Raw genomic sequence first — 24310 nt, 5'->3', positions numbered from 1 at the left:
CATAGGTTCCCCTCAGGGCTGTGTCCTAAGTCCTGTGTTGTTCACCCTGTTGACCTATGACTGCTATGTGAGGTTTGCCACCACCCATATTGTGAAGTATGCAGATGATATAACAGTAGTGGGCCTTATTTAGGATGACAGTGAGGGTGCTTACCGCGAGCAGATAGAAGATTTGTTGAACTGATCTAATAAAAACAGCCTCATTTTAAATGTAGGAAAAACTGAAGAGATCATTGTTGATTTCAGAAAAGGCAGGCACAGCCACACACCTCTGTGTATTAATGATTCACCTGTGGAGGTGGTTAGCAGCACCGCGTTTCTGGGTGTGCAGCTAATGAGTAGGCTAGTTTGGTCTACAGGCACAGCCTGTTGGGGATGAGTCTGTGTGGTCTGCATCTCAAACTAAAGCGCAAATGGTTCCTGTAGTCTGCAATGTTTTCTGGAAATCCGTTCATACTCCCGCACCATTCAAAGGGCGCTCATCCCAAAAGTGCTTTTTCAGGTTGTCCTTCAGGACAACCATGTCCTGGATGACTGAGAATCTCCATAGACATTTAGCTATGCATTTTGGGATGAACGCCCTTCAAAATGGTGCGGGAGTATGAAAGGAGTATGAAGAGATTTCCAGAAAACATTGCAGACTACAGGAACCATTTGTGCTTTTGGAGATGCAGACAACACAGACTCATCCCCAAGAGCCTGCGCCTGTGTTCAACAGTGAAGGGACACGGGGCAGAAAACATCCTGCAGCCAAGAACATTTGCACTACCTGAGAAGACAGGTAAACCTCCAAATGGCCTCAACGACTCGCTAAAAGAATGCAAACGATCAGCAGTCTGCAAGCAGTATAAATCCTCCCATTCCCCACCATCCAGTCAGAGCTGAAGAAGCTTCTTGGATGAGAGGCAAAAGTCTTCAAAGAAAAACAGGAAAGTCCAGTTGCCTCTTGAGAAAGCACCTTTGGGCAGTGGTGGGATTCAAATATGTGAACAACTGGTTCTCTGTGTGGCTGCCGCTTCTGGAAGTCCACTCTGGGCCTGGGCAACAAAAAATTAACTACCGGTTCTGCCGAAGTGGTGCGAACAGGCTGAAGGCCACCACTGCCTTTGGGACAACCATGACCTGGATGACTGAGAATCTCCATAGACAATCAGTGAAACAGCTTGATTCCAGAAGTTCTGGGTGCTCCATCAGTGGAGGTTTTCAAGAAACCTGAATGGTTTCATCCATTTCTTCATTTTCCATTCTTAAATTAATTTTGTTTCACTTTTCTACTAGCCTGATTTTTTTTAAAAAAATAATAATAATAATAAAGCTTGTATTACAGATTTTAGTTAGTGTCTGTTTCTACTATAGGTTTTTTTCCCCATTTACAATAGCTTCATGTCCACAGAATTCCAGTTTTCCCAAATGCAGTTTAGCTTGGCAAATAGTTTTCAAGAAATTCTAGTCCACAGTTTTTTTTTTCCTAATATCTATTATTATTGTATTATTAAGGATTGGTTGCACAGACAGCCAGATGGTCAGACTGGATTTGGTATTTCTATACACCTAGCAAGAGCAAGAGCACTTAGACTTATATACCACTTCACAGTGCTTTACAGCCCTCTCTAAGTGGTTTAAAGAGTCAGCATATTGGAAGGCTGAGTCAACCTTGAGCTGGTGAGACTCGAACTGCCGAACTGCTGTCAGCAGAAGTAGCCTGCAGTACTGCATTCTAACCACTGCGCCACCAAGTCCTTCCCAATGACCCAGGTTAAGGAGATGTTGTTCTTTCATGGTGTTAAAGGTGTCATAACAGGATGTATTATTAAGCAACTTCATTGCAAAATTTGGATAGGTATGAAATTCCAAAGGTAACCCTGTTTTGGTTGTGCATTGATCTGAAAATCTGAAATTAAGCACGTTAAAACTCAGGTTTGTAGTAAGTGAATTTCTCCTCAATAATTATTTTGAGCTGCTTGATAATGACTTAAATTCTCAAAACCCAATCTGCTAGCAAACTTTTGTCTGAAAACTTCTTCTTCGAAATTGTTACTTACTCTATCAGTGCAATTGGAAAGACAGGCCGGTTCAGAAATAGAGACTCGTGAATCTTTGGTTTTTGAACTGAAATTGATCTCCGCAGATCAGTTACATATTTATCTTTCCTGAGATTAGACCTGGAATCCCATAGAATCAGTCAAATAGGACCACTGAATCTATTGGACATTTTATCAAGTTTTAATTGAATGCTAAACTCTGCCAGATTCAGTGAGAAAATCTGAAGAAACTGTACAGCTGAAAGAAATGCATATTTCTAGAAAGATATAATATCACTGCTGGGGATAAAAGGCTAACGTAAACATCATAATTGCTGTTTTAAAAATAAGTTACTCAAACAAAGGTTTATTAATCAAATCATACAGAAGCATTGTATTATTAATATATGATTTTTTGCACTTTACTATACATTTTTGCCATCAGTCTTTTACAACTTCACAACAGCCCTGTAAGGTAGGTAGAAGACCATTTTCTCCATCTGACCAATCAAAGGCCTGAGAAATAGTGGTTTAATCAAAGACTAGTCATTTGGTCCATGGCTCAGCCACATTTTGAAGACAAATGTTAAGCTTTTAGTAAAAGTTCTTAGTTTTCTCAATTTTAATGCTGCTTAGAGGCTGGGCAGTATAAGGGAAGGAAGTCAAAGAACTCAAGAGGGTTTGACAGGTACATATGAACTGGTTTTGTTTTTTTAAAAACAACATACCAAAAAAGAAATCAGAGAGCAACTCAATGGATCAGAAACAGGAAATTAAGTACCATCCTTAAAGATTCTGTTTTCATATTTCATACAGTTATATTGAATACTGATTTAGATTTTCTTCCCCTTCTTGTCCCCATTTCTTGAGTAGTTACCTGAGTAGCTACTCTTGGGGAATGAATGAATAAAGGAATGAAATGTGTGTGTTTGTTGTGTATATGTGTGTGTGCATACACACACGCACATACATTCAACGTATTACGAAGTTTCTTCTTTCTTTTTTGCCTAAATAGAAATCAGGACAAGAAAAAGACAGTGGCAGGTAATTTTAGAAATGATCCTGCCTGCTGTCCATTGTTTATTTTTTTTAACCAAACATTATTTCACTTTCCTTTCTGTGTTTATTTTATGCGAAATGTGTGCCATCTCTAGAAAAAAAGTTACTTGCTACCTATGCCTTCTGGCTGAACTATAGTCTGCTAAAGACTTGTAGATTTGAAATGTCTTTTCACTATGGCCCATTCCAGCTATCACCAGTACCACATTAAAAGATCAAAGAACACATGCAATATACAGCGGTTGTGAAATGGCATGAACAGAGATTAACATTGGATGTTCTGTGGATTGTTTCTAGGTCTTTCAGGAGGGTGTTATTGTTGTTGTTGTTGTTTTTAATCTTGCAACCTCATGGGATAAACACATAAGCTGAGGCAATATACTTTTGGCCATTGTCATAAGTGGATTTCTCCCAAGTTTGGATATTCAGATTGTGGCCTCCAATTTTCAGGTGACACCTGAAGGATAGAAAACTGGTATGCAATCATCTTTCTTAAATAAAAGCTCTAGATAATTATTGGGAATAAACTACAGTTGAGTCAAATTACTAGCTGAATCAAGCCTTACCATCAACAATTCCACCTGTTCTCTATTGCATCACCTTTATGAATGTTGTCTGGTTCACCCAGGGCTTTTTTTCTCATAGAACGCTCAGAACGGAGTTCCGGCACCTTTTTTGGATAGAACCTTGTAGGGTAGGCAAGGCAGGTTGTATGACTTGTGTGAGTTCCGGCACCTTTTTCTTTTACAAAAAAAGCACTGGGTTCACCACTTGGAAACCTCTTCATGAAAAGTATGAATTCAGAAGATCTCCCATGAATAAGATTGTTTATGGAACAAACCTTAAGAAATTGCTTGAATTAACCCACTGATGCGATTCATGCCTTGAGGCTATTAAATTCTGCAAGGCGTACTATGTGCTACTCCTAAATTGTGAAGGTCATTTGCCTGAACATTACTGGGAAAATTCAGAACTTTTACTCTACCTTGAGCCAAGATCTTGAGATATTTTAATGGCCATTACTTTGCTCAGATTTTAATTTGAAGGCTAGGTCTACTACCATCTACTGACTAAGATAGCTAAATGAAACCTTTGTCTTCAAAAGTGACAGACCTTTTCACATCAGATGTCAGGGAGTATACAGTAGATGCAAGAACATTGCTATTTCATAACCCTGCTTGGCAGCTCTGCTCATGAGAACAACTGAATGGATTGAAACGTTTCTTTCACTTGGAAAGAATTTCATTCAGAATGTGAATACTTTCACTTTTGATACATGGGAAGTAGCACATCAAAAACATGCATTGGCTTCCAGACCATCCTTTATTGGCACTGCATCTTCCCATATGAACTGCTGTGAAAATAACTCTCGGCCCTAACAATATACTTACACTTTTCCAGGCCGAGCAATGAAACATAAGGAATAGAGTCCGAATTCAAATTCAGGACTGCTTCCAATAAAAGCACTTCCAATCTGTTTGTAAAATCCATCAAAGTTGAACTGCATTCCCAGAACATCTGGATATGAGGTCCACTAAAAGGAGGAGAGAGAAAAAAAATATGCTGGAAATTTTCCAAGAGCTTTGATCTACAGTTTGCAACAATAAAATATTTCCAGGAAGAGTTTTACATTGCGAAGCCATACAAACCACAAATGCCTATACCCAGCTTGATGAGATCTAACTATTTGTGAAGACTAGTAACACATAAGAGGGATACCATGTTCTATCAGCAGTGTGGGGCAAAAAAAACAACAACATTGGTGCTTCTTTTGTGAGAAGGGAGGAAAATATTTGTCCTATGTTATGGCAAGTAGGGTTCAATGTTTGTTCCACATAACTTCCCACTGGTAGGTAATGCTGATCAGTAGGGCCACCAATGTCGTTTTGTATGCCCTTGACTAAAGATCAGTACACTCCTTCTGTCTGAGATAACTGTCCTCATTCAATGGACATGCAACTTCTGGCTGCACATGGAAGAGGGAGGAAAGGGACACCCGCCTAGCCAGCTAGGTCAACCAAATCAACCCTGATAATCAATGGGGTGACAAATGTCACAGCAGTGATTAAGATAAGTCACATGATGGCCTATGCCTAAACCAGCCCAAGAAAAGCTCAGGAGAGAAACGTTCCCAAACTCTTCTCAACCCTCTAAATCTTAATCCTCTTGGCTCATAATCTAAGAGTTCCAACATAGTCAGTGGATATTAACATGTGACCATGGCCAGCCCTACCACTAAACAGAGATAACAACATGAACATGGAACCAAATAGTTATTTAAACATATTTCAAGTGTATTGCGTGGATATAAGTACACACAGTCATATGCACGGGAGCAGATATATTTGTAGGATTATCTGCCTATCAAAATAACATAGCCAAGCATTACACCTGGACTTGGTGAGGTGGGATGGCATTTATGATTTTATTTCAGCCTCCTTTTGGGCTAGTCCCACAAATGACTAATACCCAATATGTTCAAGCTCCTTCTGATAATCTAGAAATCATCCCATACCAAGATGTTATCTGGTCTTGACTTGCCTTACCACCTGGCGATGCTAACACAGTGTTTCCCAAAAAGAAGGCTCCAATGGAAGCCCATTATAGGTCTTGCTGCTCCATATCTGGGCCAATAGCAGGGGAGAAAAGCTCAGATGGGCTGGGGAAAGAGGTAGTGTGAAAGTCCAGCTTGGTAAAGAAAGATGAGACAGCCTGTGGGAAGGGGGACTTGAAAAGGCTGGTGCAGTGGGGGAAGGAAGGAAGGAAGGAAGGAAGGAAGGAAGGAAGGAAGGAAGGCAGGAAGGAAGGAAGGAAGGAAGGAAGGAAGGAAGGAAGGAAGGAAGGAAGGAAGGAAGGAAGGAAGGAAGGCATGCTGCTGTATACCCTTAGAGTACAATCAAACCATCATTTCTTTGGAACGGAGAAATTGCTACTGTGTCCCAAAAGTCCCTAGAACAAGAGGGCATGTTGGGAATGGAAGAGGAAATGAATGAAGGCTCCAGTGCTGTTCTCATTAGTCTTAGAGAGCCCATTCTTCATTACTAAGAGAAGAGGGAGTCCACAAAGAAACATCTAAGATGGACTTAACTCATTGCATTCCCTGGAGGCTTGAATCCAGTCAAAGACTATTTTTGTGACATTGTGCATGCCCAGAATGTGTCACCAGCCACAGCTGGATAATTATGTCTAAGTTGTTTCTTTTTCTTTCTCCTCCTTCTTCTCTCTCTTTTGAACCATCATTTTTAATAACATATTTTCTGCAATCTGTTTTAGGCAGGGGGAGCAGGCATTCCTTTTGCCCAGTACCACACACCTCCCTGCTAACCAAATATCTGCAACATTGGGCTACAACCTTGCACCCATAAATACACTTTCATGTATACTTTCATACTTTTTTTTGCAAGAGGGTTTTTAAAGGACTTTTCTTATAGTATTGTTGTCATAGTTATGATACTGTTTTTTCATTAGAAACAAATCCAGATGATCCTGCCTTCATCAAATACTAAAAACAGGAAGAAACCTGAAAGATACCTTGTTAATGAAATTAGAGATAGATAGATAGATAGATAGAGAGAGAGATAGATAGATAGAGAGAGAGAGAGAGAGAGAGAGAGAGAGACAGACAGACAGACAGACAGACAGACAGACAGACAGACAGACAGACAGACAGACAGACAGACAGACTTTCACAGAGAGGTTAAACAGATGCACAGTATGCTACAGTATTTCATCAGGGAATGTGCTGTGACCTCCTGGGGAAAGTAGCAGTGAATTAACAGCTGAATTGGAATTTCTTCTCTTCCCCAAGTGGGTTAATTTTTCCCCAATAATGGAAGAGTATTCATTTTCTCCGGTGAAACATACCGGGCCATCATAGCTGTGGCTGAAATAATCAACAACACCCTGTTTCTCCAGAAGGTAGAAACGAATCCAGTTGTGGAATCCAGATACTTTTCCTTTTTTGATTTCTCCTAAAAAGAACCATAGCCATAAGAACATATTAATTTATGTTAACAACAAATTATAAGTCATAATTCCTGTGCAAAGAAGCTTTAGACAATTAACAAAGAGCTTTCCTCCATTCTATCAATAAGAAAAGCCTAAGAAAGCTGTTCAGGTTTGGAATTCTTCGAAGTTCTTCTGGAACGGAGGAGACGTTTACAGAGTTCATCGTATTACAATGGAGGGATAAATAGGAAGGATGATAGTAGCAAAAAGGAAGACATAGGTAAAGCTTAATGGAAAAGTGAAATGAAACAGAATCATCAAAGGATATGATGGTTGGAAATTCAGAGAGATACAGCTCAAGAAACCTAAGGAACTTCTTGCGCAAGTTGAACTACATAGACCATTCTCCCCCATTGGTGAGCCTCAACTACACTGAATTCATATGCAGATGGATTGCACTACAACTGTATTTTAAGGAACATGGAGGGGGGGGAATAGGGAATATCTTTAAAAATTAATACAAATCAGTTACTATTGGCAAGGTATTCATGCCACCAAGGTCATCAGCTTCGCTTTTAGTAGACCTGTCTTCACTTTGCCATAAACCTCCAGCTTTTAAGGGGGGGGAAAAATGTGCTAAAGCAATATCCCACAGACAAATTGTGGTTCTACTGGTAGTCCTCAGGTTTCAACAGCAATTGTGACTGAGAACTCCCTCACTAACTGATGCAGTTGTAAAGTGCAATAACGTGTGATCATGTTGCTTAATGACAGCAATCCAAGCAATCCCAATTTATGATTCTTGTGAGCTATCCAGAGTTTACAATAGGCTGCCACATCAATCTAATAAATAAATTAATAAAGACCTCATATGATCACGACTTGCAACTTCCTGCTGGCTTTGCTTGTGGGAAGCTGGCAGGGATCACCCTGATTGCAATCACATGACCATGGGGTGCTGCAACAGCCAGAACTTCAAGAACGCATTGTGAGTCTCCCTCATTCAGCTCTGTCGTATCTTTGAGTAGTTGCTGAATGAATACTCATAACCCGAGGACTACCTGTAATTAAATGTATGAAGGAATATCAGCTTGTTTTAATTAAACCTACCTACAAAGACATGTTCAAAGCCACTGGAGTCATTATCATTAGCATCCTTGCCTCTGGAATAAAGACCAAACCACATCTTTTTAAGATCCTCAACGAATTCTGGTTCTGTATCATAATGATCTAGGATGGAGATACAGATGGATGGCAAACAATCATTAATTTCTTGTTATGTGAAGACATCACAAACAATTCTCACATCATCCCAACAATGCTCTGTGGACCAGAGATATTATGAAAGAAATCCAAAGTATACATGTTTGATAGAGATGGGAATAAGGCTGGGAGAAAAATGTGCTCTTTGAAATTGTCAATAACTTTCACATTAATTCTGAAAATGTCTAACTTGTTTACTTTAGGAATCATAGTTTATAAGAATGTTGTGAATCATCTCATATTTTACTTTCCTCAATCACAAAACTATTTCCAGGAACTTCTGAGAGGATGAAAACTTTGTCTATTCATACACACATTCAGCAAAAACAGGTACAGCTTCCATGTGATACAATATTATATTGTAGAAGAAGTTTGACAGTGAAACCAATTTTATGGAGGAATTGAAGGTTCCCCACGCTAAGCATAATTATATACTAAAATTGCAGCAACCCTGATCACATTCTAGGTTTTAGTGACTCCCCAAGAAAATAGTAAGCACATTTCTAGAAAGATAGGTCTAGTTTTGTACCATGTATGTCGGCTTCTGTTCACTTGGAAAGTCCTTGGAATTAAATTTGATTATTTCTTCATACAACTGTACACTCTACAAAGTCTACCTGGGATAACTTTATTTGGATTTCTCCACTGAGCAGATGATTGAGGTTGACCACCTCTGTGGTTTTATGATTCTGTGTAAAAGCACGCTGATCATCTCTCAATTACCAAAGACTTACTTTTGCTGTGAAGAAACCTATATAGCTCTTTCATGACCTCGGTCTTCATGATATCCTGAAGGAAAATGTCTTGTTCCTTCATCTGTTCTTTCGTGAATTTCTCCTCTGTCCCAACATGTGCTTGATAATTATCCAATAGCTTGATAAAACTGGCATAGGTTGGCCTTGAGAAGAGTTTCTCATGGTTGACATAAGTGAAGAGCCTGCCCAATGAAAAACCATTTGGTGTGAAGCTGGTCTACAGTTTACCACAGGCTCAGGATTCATCCCACACTCCATAACAGATTGAAAGAGTGATTTCATTCATAACCTGTGGCATACAGCCTCTTGGCTGTGTGTGGGACTGGCAGCTATCCCGTTTATTTATTTATTTATTTATTTATTTATTTATTTATTTATTTATTTTATTATATTTATATACCGCCCTTTCCCGAAGGACTCAGGGCGGTTTACAGGGTGATTAAAACAAAAAATACAAAAGTTAAAAACAGATTTAAAAAATTATATCCGTCCCTGAACAAATAAAACCCCAGTTAAAATTAAAATTAAAATTAAAATTGCAGTACACATAGTCATGATGGCTTTCCTACCAGAGAATTGTGGTGCTGAGAGCCACTCAACCTCCTTCCCTAGTTCTACCAAGCATCCATGGACATATCTCCTTTCAGGATCCATTCCAAGTGGATCGTAATTAGTCAATATTTTGCCTTAGATAAAAGACAGCGACAATTGGTTCTTCCTAATCACCTCAGCCTTGTCTGATGTGGATTTTCTAATATTGCAGCCCCTAGGTTTGAACCTGTCTTTTTTTTTCTACCTGAAAAAACAACATTTTGTCATCAAAATTGGGCTCCTCCTTTGACTCCTATGCTCCTGGAATATATTACTATGGTTGAATGAAGATAAATATCTAATAAGTATAGTATAGTAAGCCATTTATTGATATAGTCATCAATAAATATTTCCAGTTCCAAATTTAGAAACAAGAACACTAAATAGTTATTTTTTCCATCTCTGGAATTTTGGTTGTCTGTAATTAAGGGTCTACCATTCCAGTTGCCTATGTTTGCTGTGTAGTTTACATACTAATAGGTTAAACTCACTGATCTGGGGAATTATCTTCATGCCCATTTGTTTTGGAAGTGAAGTATTGCTTGTTCAGGACAATGTCAGACTCCTCTGCTCTGTTGTGGTCAGTCTGGTAAATCTTCTCTGATGCTTCTTGTAGTTCTTCATCTGTTATAGTATCTTCTCTGTATGAGAATTCTTCTGATGGAAAAATAATGATTTTAGCTTACGGTCATTTGAATCAGTCACTTGGCAAAGCTGCTTAAAACGGGCAAAGAATGCCATCCACCCACAATGATTCAAAGATTGCAGATAAAAAGCTTCTGAAGAATTTTAAATACAACTTTGAAAAGTATACAAGTATGCATATTGAGAATGCATAGCTGAAACTATTTCTGATTTGTGTCAGTTTGTCATTTCATTTAACATCTACCTCTGAACATGTTTATTTTTAAGTGTAAAGATGTTTTAATTTCAGAAGATACATCACTAAATGTAGTTGTATATTAAAACACATCATATATTATCTGGGTTTTGCTTTTACTTTTTAAAAAAAACAGTATCATAAGATTTATATTCTGATCAGCACCTGGCTGTAAGAAATGAAGATACTGAGAATGCAAAGTTGCAAAGACTAAATAATACCCATGCATTCACACAACAGCACAGTAGGTTTGGGGGCAAATTTATTGAGTAACAGTGGTTCAGCTATTCATGTGGAATCAACACAAAAATTGTTAGAGCAGAACAAGCTAGAATGTGGATGATTACTTTATAATGTGCACAATGTGTCTTGTGTGCAAGACTTAATTCTACCAAGGATTCTTTTTTTTCCCAAGGAGTCTACTCCAGCTTTTTCTTTACAGCTATTTGGTGAGATATTTTAGGCTGAACAGCAAATAACAAAAGAGACAACTGGCAGCAGTCCTCGGCTGCAGGGGATTGACATCTGGCTCTGCCTTTTTCTGTTCTTATACTAGAACCAGTAGATCAGGGGTAGGCAACCTTGGCTCTTTTATGACTCGTGGACTTCAACTCCCAGAATTCCTGAGCCAGCCACGAGTCATAAAAGAGCCAAGGTTGCCTACCCTGCACTAGATCATAAAGCAGGAAGGATCCAACCTGACTGTTCCATGTTCTGATCACCATGGAGAGCTCCAGGCAGTCTTACGGTCACCTGGCAACATCTGAGAACATATTCAAATCCAAGTAGAGTTGACTGTGCCGTTTGTTGAATTTCCTCATCTTATTTCACAGCAAAGTCTACCTAGAGAAGTGGCTCTTATACTGTGGTTATTTGTACCTATCCTGATGGTAATGAAGTTCGGGATTTCTGCTTTTGAGACACTTGTATAAAATAACAGCCTATTTTTTTTAATCCCATTTATATCCCGCCCTTCTCTGAAGACTCATGGTGGCTTACAAGCTTAGCAGTAGCCTTCATTAATGCCTGCTTATTAGGGCTTTCACACACACCCCAAGCGGCATTATTACAAAGTCAGCTTATTGCCCCCAACAATCTGGGTCCTCATTTTACCTACCCCGGAAGGATGGAAGGCTGAGTCAACCTTGAGCCTGGTGGGATGTGAACCTGCACTAATTGCAGGCAGCTGGTGTTACTTAAGGAGGCATCAGCCCACTGCTCCACCAAGGCTCTTTTATTTGGGGGTTGGTTTTTTTGGGAGAGGGGGTATTAATGGCGTTATTTAAAACTGGGAAAAGTTTAAATAGTTTGATAATAGGATCAAACTATTTAAGAACCAGTCTTCTAGAAAGACCCCAGAACTTGGGATTTAGGATGATGAATTGGAAAAGACTCGTGATAAGTGGTGCTGTACAGTATAGTAAGTCCCTCTTGGATTCAAGTATACATTGGATTTTAGTTTTCTGTTCACTGTAGTTCCTACTGGTGTCAAAAGATCCAAATGCTTCTGGCTATATATTGTTAGAGGGGAAGCATGTTTTAAAATCCTTTTTTAAATGTAAATTTTTCTGCAGAACCCTTAAAATTAAGGGAACCAAGACCATATAGGCACATGGATGAATTCAGTTGTATAACTGCTAATGTTGCAATTATAAGCAATTTGTTAACTTCAAGGTATTTGGAACACAATTCCTATAAACTGCAGCCTGCAGAGCCAATTGCAAAGGGTGATAGAACTGTCATCCAAAATTTCCCTATTTTGACCAACTGTGACAAATGAAATTATTTTCAATAGAAAGGAAATCGTTGCTGCCACTAGGTGTCAGTGAAGAGGAAGTGAATGTTTGTTTTAACTGCAAGAAATAGATCTGGGGAATGTCTCTATCATCACTGAAGTACAATATACAACTGTTGGTGAGCTAGCAATTACTGTTGATAGAAGCAGTTTCTACTCCCTGTAGAAACTCCAAGAGCAAAATTAAGCAACTAAGAATATTTGGTAGAGGAGGTAGGGGTGCTGATTGGCTAAGAAATCCTTGATATTAACAGCTCCTACCCAATCAGCTCAATTCTGCCTTCATTACCTCCTCAAATGATTCACCAATAGCTCTGTGGCTTTAGCAGTTAGCAATTTTCATTGCACGTTTCATGTAAAGATGAAGAGAAGGTTCCAATACTTGCCCTTTTTTTGGTCATCTGTGGTACCTGTTAAAGAAGGAAGAAATCTGGCATGAATCTTCTGGTCACATAGAAGCATCAAACTTGTCATTTATTTCTACAGATATGTTCTTCTTGCCGACAGGGCTTTTTTTGTTATAGAATGCCCAGAACAGAGTTCTGGCACCTTTTTTGGATGGAACCTTGTAGGGTAGGCAAGGTGGGTTGTATGACATGTGTGAGTTCTGGCACCTTTTTCTTTTTCTTTTTTTTTTTTTTACAAAAAAAGCACTGCTTGCCGGTAAGGGAAAGATGGCTGCAATTTCCACCTATCCATTTTGGATTTTTGCATATCATCTGGAGGAATATTTCCATACTTTCCAATTTATTGATTCCTATTGTTTGAGCTCACCAAATCAGCTCTTAAGGATGTGTTGGAAGTCAGCAGCCACCCACCCTCCTAGAGAAGGAAATATTTGAGGGGGGATATTAAAAAGGACAGAATATTTTATTTCCCCAAAGGAATAATAGAAAATCTTAGGCAGAAACCACCTCGCCCCAAGTCTCCCTCCCCCAAGCAGAAACCAAGCAGGCCAGGTTTTAGAAATGTAGATTTGATAATCCTTTCAAAAAGACTGTAGCCAGGAAGCTTGGAGCTGATGGGATTACAAAGACAAAAATCCCTAGAACCAACAACCCCTCACCCAAAAAATCCAAAACAGGGCATAGCCATCAGCCCCAGCCCCAGGGAAGCAGGATATGACCTTTAGGACATAATAGGATTAACCCACCACCACCAGAATACCAAAAAGGACACACTCAAAAGCTTAGGTCAACGTTCATGCCACAGGAACAGGAAACAACTCCAAACACAAAAGCCCAAGAAGTTACAAAAACCCACCACTCCCTACTCCATGCGGTCAGCTTTCCCAGAACCACATTTCTGTCTGGTTCTGCTCTTCAATAAACTACAACCTTCTTTCTTAAATCAGTCTCCATTTTCTTTATTCCCAGCTTGGACTGGACTCTGATGGAGACTTTTTCTTTCAACAGATGCAACCAAGCAAGGATTGAGGCTGTGGAGATACTTTGCATTAAGAAGATAAACCCCTTAAACTAAGCTAGAACTAAGTCTAGACATTTTCTTCCTCCCTCCCATACTCAGCCATGACATATTGTGAGGGAGGGGGTTTCCTTAAATGCCATGATTTGGTGACATGTTTGCCCCCTACCTCCAGGATATCCTTTTCCTTGGCCTGTGGCTCCAAACTTGTTTGGCTTCTCTTGGGAATCACCTTTTATATTTTTGGACAAAAGGCTGATGGTTTTATTTTGTTTCTTTCTAAAGTTGATATGCCACTCGTCAATGTTTCTCAGGATGGCTGATTTTATTCTGCCTTCTACCAGTGATGAGGCCCAACCATATTACAGGTCAGTTGCCTTGGTAAAAAATGTAAAATCTCCTTTGTGTCAAGTTCAACACTAGATGATTTCATGGCTCTGTTCATGCAGCCTTCTTGGAAGCAATATAGAAATGATTGGACACTTCTTTCTTATTTTTGCATTTTTTTCCTACTTCCCAATCAAGCCTATATTCCTGGGATTCTCTGGTGGTTTCCCATTCAGATACTCAATCCTGTGTAACATCCAAATGTAGCAAGATCATCCAGGGGCTGCCATTGCTTAGATTCCCTATGTGGGTGAAAACACCAACCAGATTGGTCAAATTGCATGACCAGGTATGAAAAACAAACCCATTGAGTCCAACTGGGTCTGGTTTCTTTCCATTCTCTAGAGTTCCCAAACATATCTGTGGCTCCAGAGATTTGTGGAGGCCCTAGGATCCCCTTCCCTTGGCCACTCTGGTTTATTGCCCAGAGTATTGGCAGAGGCAATATCAATAGCAACATCACCTTCGAAAAAAACTAATACTCCTTCCATGACATTTTCTTCCTCACAGCACCAACATTCTTGTTGTCTTCTCCCTAATAGTCTTATGTGGTCACCAGGGATATCCATAGGGTTAGGGTCAGAAAAATCAAGGTAGTGGCTGCCACCATTGCAATTGAAGACCTTCTTGTGTCATGCAATGCACATGAAAGGGAAGGAGTTTTAATTGTATGGTAACAGGCACCATCTTGATTTTTCTGATTTTTCTGATCTATGTCTACCCCATAGACATGCCGGGTGACCACCCATCTAGCCAATCAAAGCTACAATGTCTGCACATTCCTTTTGAGTAAGAGAAAGAGGGGGAGAGCAAGAGTGAGGAGGGCAGGCAGCTTAACTGTTTAGGTGTTGCCCTTTGGGACTATATATTCATTTTTAAAAAAAAAATAAGTGTCAGCCTCAGGTTTTCCTAGGGAGACTTACAATAGATTAAAATCAGCCAATGAAATCCCAAGCACTTAAAATATAATATCATAACATGGCAATTTAAATACATATTGCTAAAACAGGAAACCACACAAGTAGCTACCCACATCCAAAGCATGTAACAATAGTATCTTGCAAACTCAGGGTGTTAGTTGGCAGAATCAAAATTGTTTTTCCTGGTAATGAAAAGACCATGAATAGCTAGTTGTTCCTCACTTGATACTTCAATGTCCTGTTTTGCTTTGCATCCTCAAAGACAACAGTTCATTGATTTAGGGATGGACACAACAGGAAGAAAGAATTTTTTCAGCAAGACCAACAATGCTGCTGCTGAAAAAGTCCCATGGATGGAGTAATCTCTTGAGGTCTTCTCTTGGCATTTAAATGAAGTAGAAGACGTGTACAGAGGCCGTATGGCTTTGACTTCTGAGAGTTATTTGGGGTCTTCCTGGATTGTGAGGCTCCAGACATGCAGGGGTGCTAATTGGCTTTCTTTGGCCACTAAGAATTCATATTGTATGCCTTGTTTTGCAACGGTATTTTTTTATAATTTTTTTATTTTATAAAAAGTCCATCCTTCAAAATGGGGTCTAAGTTGGCAAAAGAAGGGACCCAGTTTAAATAGCCTAGTAAACCCCTTCTTCCATTGGTGTGGACTCACATGCTTTCTTTGACTGGACACAAACAGCCACAGCAACAAGAAGCAACATATCAAATTTCTAGTCCATATTATGTGTCTCCAATTTGACAGTACAGTGTTTTTATATATGACCTTAATTATTTTAAACAAGGAATTATTATAAAACATTTCATCTTATCTCTTGTTAAATCTACACAAACTTATGGATATGCATGAAGACAGTCACTTTTTCTATGAGGAGGGGTGTATTTGGTGTGTGTGTGTGTGTGTGTGTTCAATAGAGGGCAGTTGGCTGCTAATCCTGGCTAATTTAAAAAAAGATAAGTTAGGTCAGACCAGAGTAGCTAACATGGGTGACAACCAGTATACCAAGTCTGTGGCTAGATTAAATGGTTTAATATGTAAAAAAAAAAGGCAATGTGTAAACTATTTCCATTCTGATCTCAGGACAAGTAATATATAGTAGTGACATCCACTTAGCCAAGCTTGATCTGAGAATGCTTTACCTGTTCTGCAGTGGATGTGGTAATCTTCACAACAGTTCTGATTTTGTTCACAGTTATTATCACAGTGGCACTCATCTTCCCGGTTATATTTTTCATTGCATCGTCCTTTGCAGGAATCTGCAGGCCCATACAAAGCTGAAAAGTAGATTGGGAGAGGCAAAATAATTAGCAGGGCCAGGATTAGCAGCACGTTGGAGCAAAAAAGATGATCATGATGCAGTATTTGAAGGCTAATGGAGGGTCTCCCTAAGCTAGAAGCTGGCTTCAAGAACATTTAGGTTCTGTTCTTTGACTAGTGTCCTTTGAATATTGTCAACGAATGGAGAATCTCTCTAAATGTATAGAGATTGCATCACTTCAATGCTGTGTGGGTGGTGTATAGAGCACACTTGATTGAATTGGCTTCCACGTTGGTTTTAGGTACTAGCTCAAAATAAGGGTGGTGATCTTTAAATTGCTGAAGCCTAGAAGATATCAAGGTCTATTTATTCCTATAACTCTATCCATTTACTGAGATCAACCTGAGAAGACTTCCTGAAGCCTTCCTGCATCTAAAGCTTTGAGTCCCACTTCCAAGGGAGGCTTCTCTCATTCCCTTGTTAAGAATCAGTGGAAGATGGTCAGATACTTGATTCCATCAGGAACTTCTTTCTCATCTTTAATCTACATCCTGTTTTTGTTATCTGAATTCACTTGTTTGGATATAATCCCTTACAGCAACAGAAGATACATCTCCCTTGTCTGCATGATGACCCTTCAAATATTACAAGAGCCTTGGTGGAGCAGTGGGCTAATGCCTCCTTAAGTAACACCAGCTGCCTGCAATTAGTGCAGGTTCGCATCCCACCAGGCTCAAGGTTGACTCAGCCTTCCATCCTTCCGAGGTAGGTAAAATGAGGACCCAGATTGTTGGGGGCAATTAAGCTGACTTTGTAATAATGCTGCTTTGGGGGGGGGCAAAAGCCCTAATAAGCAGGCATATACATAGAATGAAGGCTACTGCTAAGCTTGTAAGCCGCCCTGAGTCTTCGGAGAAGGGCGGGATATAAATGGAATTAAAATAAAAATAAATAAATAAAATTTCAAAAATATTTGTTGTATTGGACTAGATGACCTCCAAGGTCCCTTCCAACTTATTATTATTATTATTATTATTATTATTATTATTATTATTATTATTATTATTATTATTATTATTATTATTATTATTATTATTAATCTGAAATATACCCATTTATAAGCACTTTCCCTTTTTATTCTTCCCTTTCTCCTCTTCGTCAGTCTCTCTCTCTCTTTCTCTCTCTCTTCCGTTGCATTCTTTTTTTTAATTAAAGAATATACAGAAAGAGATGGCTTGCACAGCTGATAATGTATCAAATGCATTTCCTCAAAACACAAAGTTTGCACTAAAAAAAAAAGACTTCATAACATTCTTCTGGAACTAAGTGAACTTCACCTTCTATTGCCAGTGGCTTACTTCCAAACTAATTATACCAGGGGAAGCAATCATAGAACTCTCAATCTGGATTGGCCGGAAAAGGGATCCCAAGCAAGCTAATACATATATATATAAATAGAAGAGAATACATGTAACCTGGGGTTAAACTGTGCAGCCCTCGGTACTTTCTGAGCTTTGATATTTGCTTGTAGTTGTTTCATTACTCAACTAGACAATAGCATCAGCGCTAGCGAGTGTGGGGTTTGCTCTTTGTTTATATACAGTAGCCAGGGCTTTTTTTCTCATAGAGCGCTCAGAACGGAGTTCCGGCACCTTTTTTGGATGGAACCTTGTAGGGTAGGCAAGACGGGTTGTATGACATGTGTGAGTTCTGGCACCTTTTTCTTTTACAAAAAAAGCACTGACAGTAGCTTATCCTGCCCATGTTGGGGTGAGTGTGGTTTTCTCTGTAGTTCCTTGATTAAGGTATTGTTTTCCGCTTGATTGTTTGCTGTCTGCTTAGCTGAAACCACATTCACTAGCATGGATGATGTTTGATAGTCAGGTAATGAAACAAGCAAGCAAACAATCAAACTCAAAGCACACCAAGGACTCTACAAGGGAAAAAAAAAAGTACTTTCTACATTTTTCCGTGGAGAATTGCTATGAAAGATTCAAAGTTGGGAAAGTTTTTTTAAAACATTGGAAAAGCCAACTATTTTCTCCTTACTTTCCTTTCCTTTCTCCCTTAGTATGTTATACATGCAACAATTCTTCCGTATACCTATCACCTTCCTATATCACAAAATAAAGACTTCCCTTTGTATTCATTTAATGCATTACTTGCGGATGTTAAATATTACATAATACATAATATTAAACTCTTCCCGTTGTCTCCTCTCATATTTTGAAAGTTTAATTCAAAAGCCCAACCTTAGAGCAGTTAATTTCAATTCCAGGAAATGTGATTTATGGTTTCCCATAAATCCATGAGATGTTCACTTCTTATTATCATCGCTTTGGTGGTGATTCATATTTCATAGTCAACATTGAACACTTAGCAATCAGTTGCCAGATCAACATGAGGCAGAATGATGAAAAAAGCACTTGTGCACTGTAGCAACTGTGATGGCTTATTAATCATCTTGAACAACTTGGCCAAATGTCAAGTAGGATCGTTAAGCTATAAAAGTGTTTTGAAGGTCCAAACTGGGAGTGAGAGAGAGAAGATAGTTTACTTCAGACCATTACTCTTGGGACATCTAACCCAGATTACATCTTCCTGTTGGATATAGTTTCTGCCAGGACTATGTGATCCTTCCTATGTAAGGAATTGATTATATTAACCAACCTTAGCTGACTTAGAAAACTAAGCAGCCTAGTTAGAGTTTGGATACAGAAAATCCCAGTGTATTCTATTCTATTCTATTCTATTCTATTCTATTCTATTCTATTCTATTCTATTCTATTCTATTCTATTCTATTCTATTCTATTCTATTCTATTCTATTCTATTCCATTCCATTACATTACATTACATTACATTACATTACATTATATTCTGCTCCGCTCTACTACTACTACTAATATTACTGTTGTTGTTGTTGTTGTTATTTCTGTAGCTGCCCATCTCAACAAATGACCATGTTAACCAAGTACACTTAGTTTAAATTCCCATAAGGATTTTTGTGCTTTCTTTACAGAAAGGATATGAAATATTGCACAATATCATAAATCATTAAATATATACTGAAGCATATCAGTTTTTATGATACCTCTTCAGGATTTTCCAAATTGTGTAATGTTATCCCCCTTGGGTCAGTGCAGAGTCCAGGGGAGATGTGAAGAACCTTTTAGTTATATTGTTGCAATAAATCCACCTTTCCTAAACTTTCATTTTATTGTTTTCATTGTTCATTTGTTTACATTTCCATGTTTTGATTTTTAGGGAAAGCGTGTACATTAAGACTGCACTAAAGCTGGTTGGGTGACTTTGGGCCAGTCATTCTTTCTTTGCCCAACCCACCTCCCACCTCCTACTATGGGGAAAATAGTAGGAGGAAAGAGTATTAGGTATATTCGCGATCTTGAGTTATGTATAAAGTAATAATGATGGAATAAAAATCTGATAATTAAAGAGAGATGGGATGACAAACATTTAGGAAATACCTTCTTAGGTCTATTGTTTATCTACCCCGGCTTTATTATCTGTATGTTATTTTTTGCTTTCTTAAATGTTCCGTGTTTCTCTAACTTTTTTTTAAACTAAATAAAGTTTTTCAAAGGGAAATCCCAGGGTTATTGTATATGCTGGAAAATTAAAAAAAAAAAACCACAGAAGACAGCATTGGCAAACTACCCCAAAAAAGTGTGAGCTCAGATGGAGGACAATTTTTAACCTGATGAAAAACATAAATGTTTCCAGCTAACTAACGTTAACTCCTTAAAGCAGGGGTGTTAAACTGCCGGCACGCGGGCTGGATGCGTCACAAGGAAACCGTGCCCACCCCATTGCCAGCAATGGGGAAAAAGTTACAATATGTTGCGTGATGTCACGTGACGTCACGAGTTTGACATGTCTGCCTTAAAGCAAATAAACAAACCCTGCTGCCCAGGCAGCTATTTTTCTACTGTTCCCCCATTTAGAGCTCTTCTTCTAGGTTTCTAGCATCTCTGTGCCACAATGAGCTTTTGAGGTTCATAAACACTTTGACAGCTGATATGTCCATTATCAAAATCAAAAATTGCAATATGAAAAGTACCCCGCGCCTCGTAAGAGGGGGGCATCCATCCCATTGCATAGCCTAGGTCAGAGAAAGAGGTAAAGGGTCTGAACATTGATTTTGCTAAGATTCAGGCTTAATACACAGCTGTCACTGGAACCTTATCTTAATCACTTCTTAGCTTTTCTACTATAAAACTCCCAATCTGATATGCCTGTTGAGCTGGTTCCAATGTAGCTTGCCAGAAGAAGCTTGATACATCTGCATTTCTTGCTTTGTACCCAAAGACCCGTTGAACACCTCATTGCTCATAGTTTCTCATTGCTGCCATGCTTCCACCCACACCAGCTACTTTGATTTCCACCCTGTTTCATTTTGAAGGGAAAAAAATGTTACCAAATTGTTGCTTGAAAACGCCATCTGACTCAGCCTAATTCACTGAAGACTAATAAGGAACCGATTTGCTAGTTTCTGTAGGTAGAACTGTAGGTAGACTTTCTGTGAACATTCACAGGCTGGTTTTTTTTTTAATCTAACATCCTAGGAGAACATTTTATCACTGCATAGATCAATAATCATTACTTCAAGGAACAGCCTAGCCCTCTTACCTAACATGTGATTCCTATATAGACTATGTCTTTGGAATTTCCTACCAATTCCAACAGTATAATCCTCAAAAAAAAATAGCTGATTTTTTTTAAAAAAAATACAGTTGAATTCTGCAGTACACTACAAAAAGCTAAGACATTTTTATGGTCAGAAAAGAAATCAAAGTATTCAAAGCTTGCTTGAGAAATTGTGTGTACGTGTGGGAGGGGGCATTCTGGATTGTTCCATTTGAGGCAATTCTGTTTGTCACCCTGTTCGTCCATATTGTTATGCCCTTGACAGTCATACCATACAGGTAGTCCTCGACTTACAACTGCTTGTTTAATGATGATCTGAATTTACAACAGCCCCAGAAAAAAATGATTTATGACCCATCCTCAAAATTGTGACCATTATCCCACCCCCACAGTCGTGAGAGTGAAACTGAGGCATTTGGCAACCGGCTCACATTTATGATGGTTGCAGAGTCTTGTGGTCACATGATTACAACATTCCCAGCTAGTTTCTGACAAGCAAATCAAACCACAAGGGAGCAAATTCCAAGTGTGACAGATACGGCAATGATGTGCAGAGGTTTCTTCCTTTAATTAATCCCTTCAGTATTCAGCCCATTTTGCTCCTCATTATATCAGCAATTTGGGGCAAGACTGTCTAACTTAAAATGGAACAAGAAGTTCTTTTTGGATCTGAAGAATGGATGAGAAGGAAAATGTCTTCAAGGAAAAAGCAAAGAGCGTCCAGCTGCCTTATGAAAAGCGCCTTTGGGACAATCATGACCTGGATGACTGAGAAACTCCATAGACATGCATGATCTACCATGTTCTGAAGCCACTTTTACAAGGCTACATATCCATAAACTTGCCTTCCTTGAAAGGGTAATCAAGGAGTCATAAATTATAAGAACCGAACAGATTCTTAATACATTCAATCTTATCTTATTACAGGGACGTTGCAATTATGGCATCCTTAATGAATGCCAATTTCCGCTAAAATTTCTCCAGTGAAAGTATTTTCCAATTCAATTCCATTGCTCACAGTCTACAATGAGGGCTCTTCTTCCAGCAAGCTATGGTAGTAGTAAGAGAACTGATGTCAGGTTACCACTCCCAGTCTGTGGTACAAGCAGTTTAATACTTTCCTGAATCATAATGAAGCAAAAATGTGATATAACCCCCAAAGTAAATTGAAAATTCTAATATTGAGGAATTTTCAAAGGCCTTAAGAGAGTGTGGACTCATATCTGATCCTACACATATCTGCCTAGAATTGGAATGGGCAACTATTTGATGGCAAAAGGGCACATTAACGTTCTTTGGGTAGCTAAAGTTTTGGAGCCACATAACATATTTAAGCAAAACAGTTTGGGAAACAGAGAGTTGGAAGTTAGGTGAGTTTAATCTGATATGCTTACTTTAGGATTTGAATTACAGGTACCCTATGCTTCAGGCCTCAAAGTGATGGAAAACCTTGCTGTTACTTTTCAGCAGTTATGGATGTGAGAAGGATTTATACCAGTGGTGGGATTCAGCCAGTTCACATCACTTCGGCAGAACCGGTAGCTAATTTTTTGCTACCCAGGCCCAGAATGGACTTCTGGAAGTGGCAACCACACAGAGAACCGGTTGTTCGTGTATTTGAATCCCACCACTGATTTAAACATCAGAAAAAGGGCCCTTGAGACAACGTGCTGTTCCTATTTTAGATATAAGACTAATTGAGCTTAGAGATATCACATAGAAAACATAGATTCATATTTTCAAGGCCATGGTTTGAAAGCTGGAACATCAGAAACATTGAACAATGAACAATGAAATCACACTGGACCACAATGAGAATAAGTTATTGATTCTTAGATGAGGTAAAATCATACTGCTCACTGAAAAGACTAGTAATGAAATTAAAGCTTAGATAGTTCAGATACATCATGGAAAGTTGCAAGTCATTGCCAAAGACTAGAAAAGCAAAAACAATAAAAAGAGGCGACCAGAAGAATATATATGGGCATTATTTCAAAAAACAGCATGCATTTTACCTGGACATGAGTTTATCTGCTACTATGAGTTCATAAGTAATGTGACAATATATAAATAAAGCAAATAATTTTAAAAGGTGGAAATTACAGCCCAATGTATACAGTACCTCTGTGTGTGTGTGTGTGTGTGTGTGTGTGTGTGTGTGTGTGGTTGAAGGGCTATATGTGTGGGTTTCCATTGAGGGAAAAATAACAAAAGCAACAGATTTGTGGAATCCTTGTTGTTCCTTGATCTTGGTTGCTTTCTTGCAGACATTTCTTTGCTCTCTGTCAGGTGTTGGCGAGCCACTGTGCATAAATAGAGAGCAAACACCACTCCCTTCCAGCACTGAAGATGTTACCTAGTTGGGTAATGAAACAACTTCAGAAAATAACCAAACTAAGAGATTCATCAATTCAACCCTGAGCTACAAGTATTCTCTTCTACTGGCAACAGACTTGATTGGGTTACAACAAGGTTGTATGATTTGCAACAGTGGCAAATATATGTAGCTCGGGTGTAGGATGAGGATGAAGGTTCGTTCTCCGAGCTTGTTGTATGAATCAAGCTGGAGAAATGTTCCTCCTTCTAAGTCCACTTGATGACTGCAAGAGAGTGTTGACATTCATGCACACCTCATCTAATTGTAGTGAATCTTACTCAGCATCAGTTTCCTATCAGTCAACTCAATCATTTATTACAAAATCAGTACAGCTGTGGCTTTTTGAGCATGTCATCATAAAAAATGTAAAAACGCAACTGACATGCGTGTATACCTGATCTACAGCTTTTCTTACCTGCTTTCTTCCATTTTGGCTTCCTCCACAGTAAATGTATCATGGAGTGGCAGCCTAGTGATCACTGCCTATACATAACTGAATTCAGTTTTATTCCCATATGGGATTACAAAGAATGGCAATTTAAATATTTCTTCCGATTTGAAATTCCCCTAGTAAGTTCTTTCTCAGTATCTTAAAGAATCAAACCATGAAGGCACCATCTCCGGTTGCAATTCTTCTAAACAATACACGGTCTATTTACAAGCAAACTTACATCCATATGCTAGACTGGAAATCTCTACTAGCAGGAGAAGAAATGCCCAACTCTTCATTATCGCCACAGCCCAGATGCTGAGTCTCCAAGAGGTACAGGAAACAGACTCAACCAACTTCAGCCGGTTGTCATTGCTACATCAGTATATATTACATGGGTGGTTCATTTGGATACAAGCTAGGAGGAGCTTGAGGTTCAAGGATAGATAGCACAGCATCCCACAAGGAAGTAAGAGGTGTGTCCGTCAATATCAGCCCTTGCCATAGGCATGAGTCTATGT

At 38.9% G+C, this 24310-nt stretch overlaps 1 protein-coding gene across 2 annotated transcripts; it reads right to left on the bottom strand.

Annotated features, from left to right (window-relative positions):
* Positions 1–2168: 2168 nt before the first annotated feature.
* ENDOU (endonuclease, poly(U) specific) lies at positions 2169–24088 on the bottom strand (the record flags this gene model as incomplete). 2 transcript variants are annotated; one of them, XM_083356606.1, is made up of 9 exons in its annotated part: positions 2169–3537; positions 4472–4614; positions 6945–7051; positions 8139–8258; positions 9026–9228; positions 10129–10294; positions 12699–12722; positions 16197–16331; positions 24031–24088. In XM_083356606.1, the coding sequence occupies 9 exons, from the start codon at positions 24086–24088 to the stop codon at positions 3429–3431; spliced, it is 1065 nt and encodes a 354-aa protein (XP_083212732.1). In that variant the 3' UTR covers positions 2169–3428. The 2 variants fall into 2 exon arrangements, with proteins under 2 accessions (XP_083212732.1, XP_083212731.1); XM_083356605.1 differs by lacking the exon at positions 24031–24088 and having other exon boundaries at positions 16197–16760.
* Between the last annotated feature and the right edge of the window lie 222 nt (positions 24089–24310).

The sequence above is a fragment of the Vipera ursinii genome, assembly GCF_947247035.1.
Source record: "Vipera ursinii genome assembly, chromosome: 2".
NCBI classification, from domain to species: domain Eukaryota; kingdom Metazoa; phylum Chordata; class Lepidosauria; order Squamata; family Viperidae; genus Vipera; species Vipera ursinii.
Note: the sequence above shows the minus strand (reverse complement) of the source record. Positions and strands in the feature narration are given on the sequence as shown.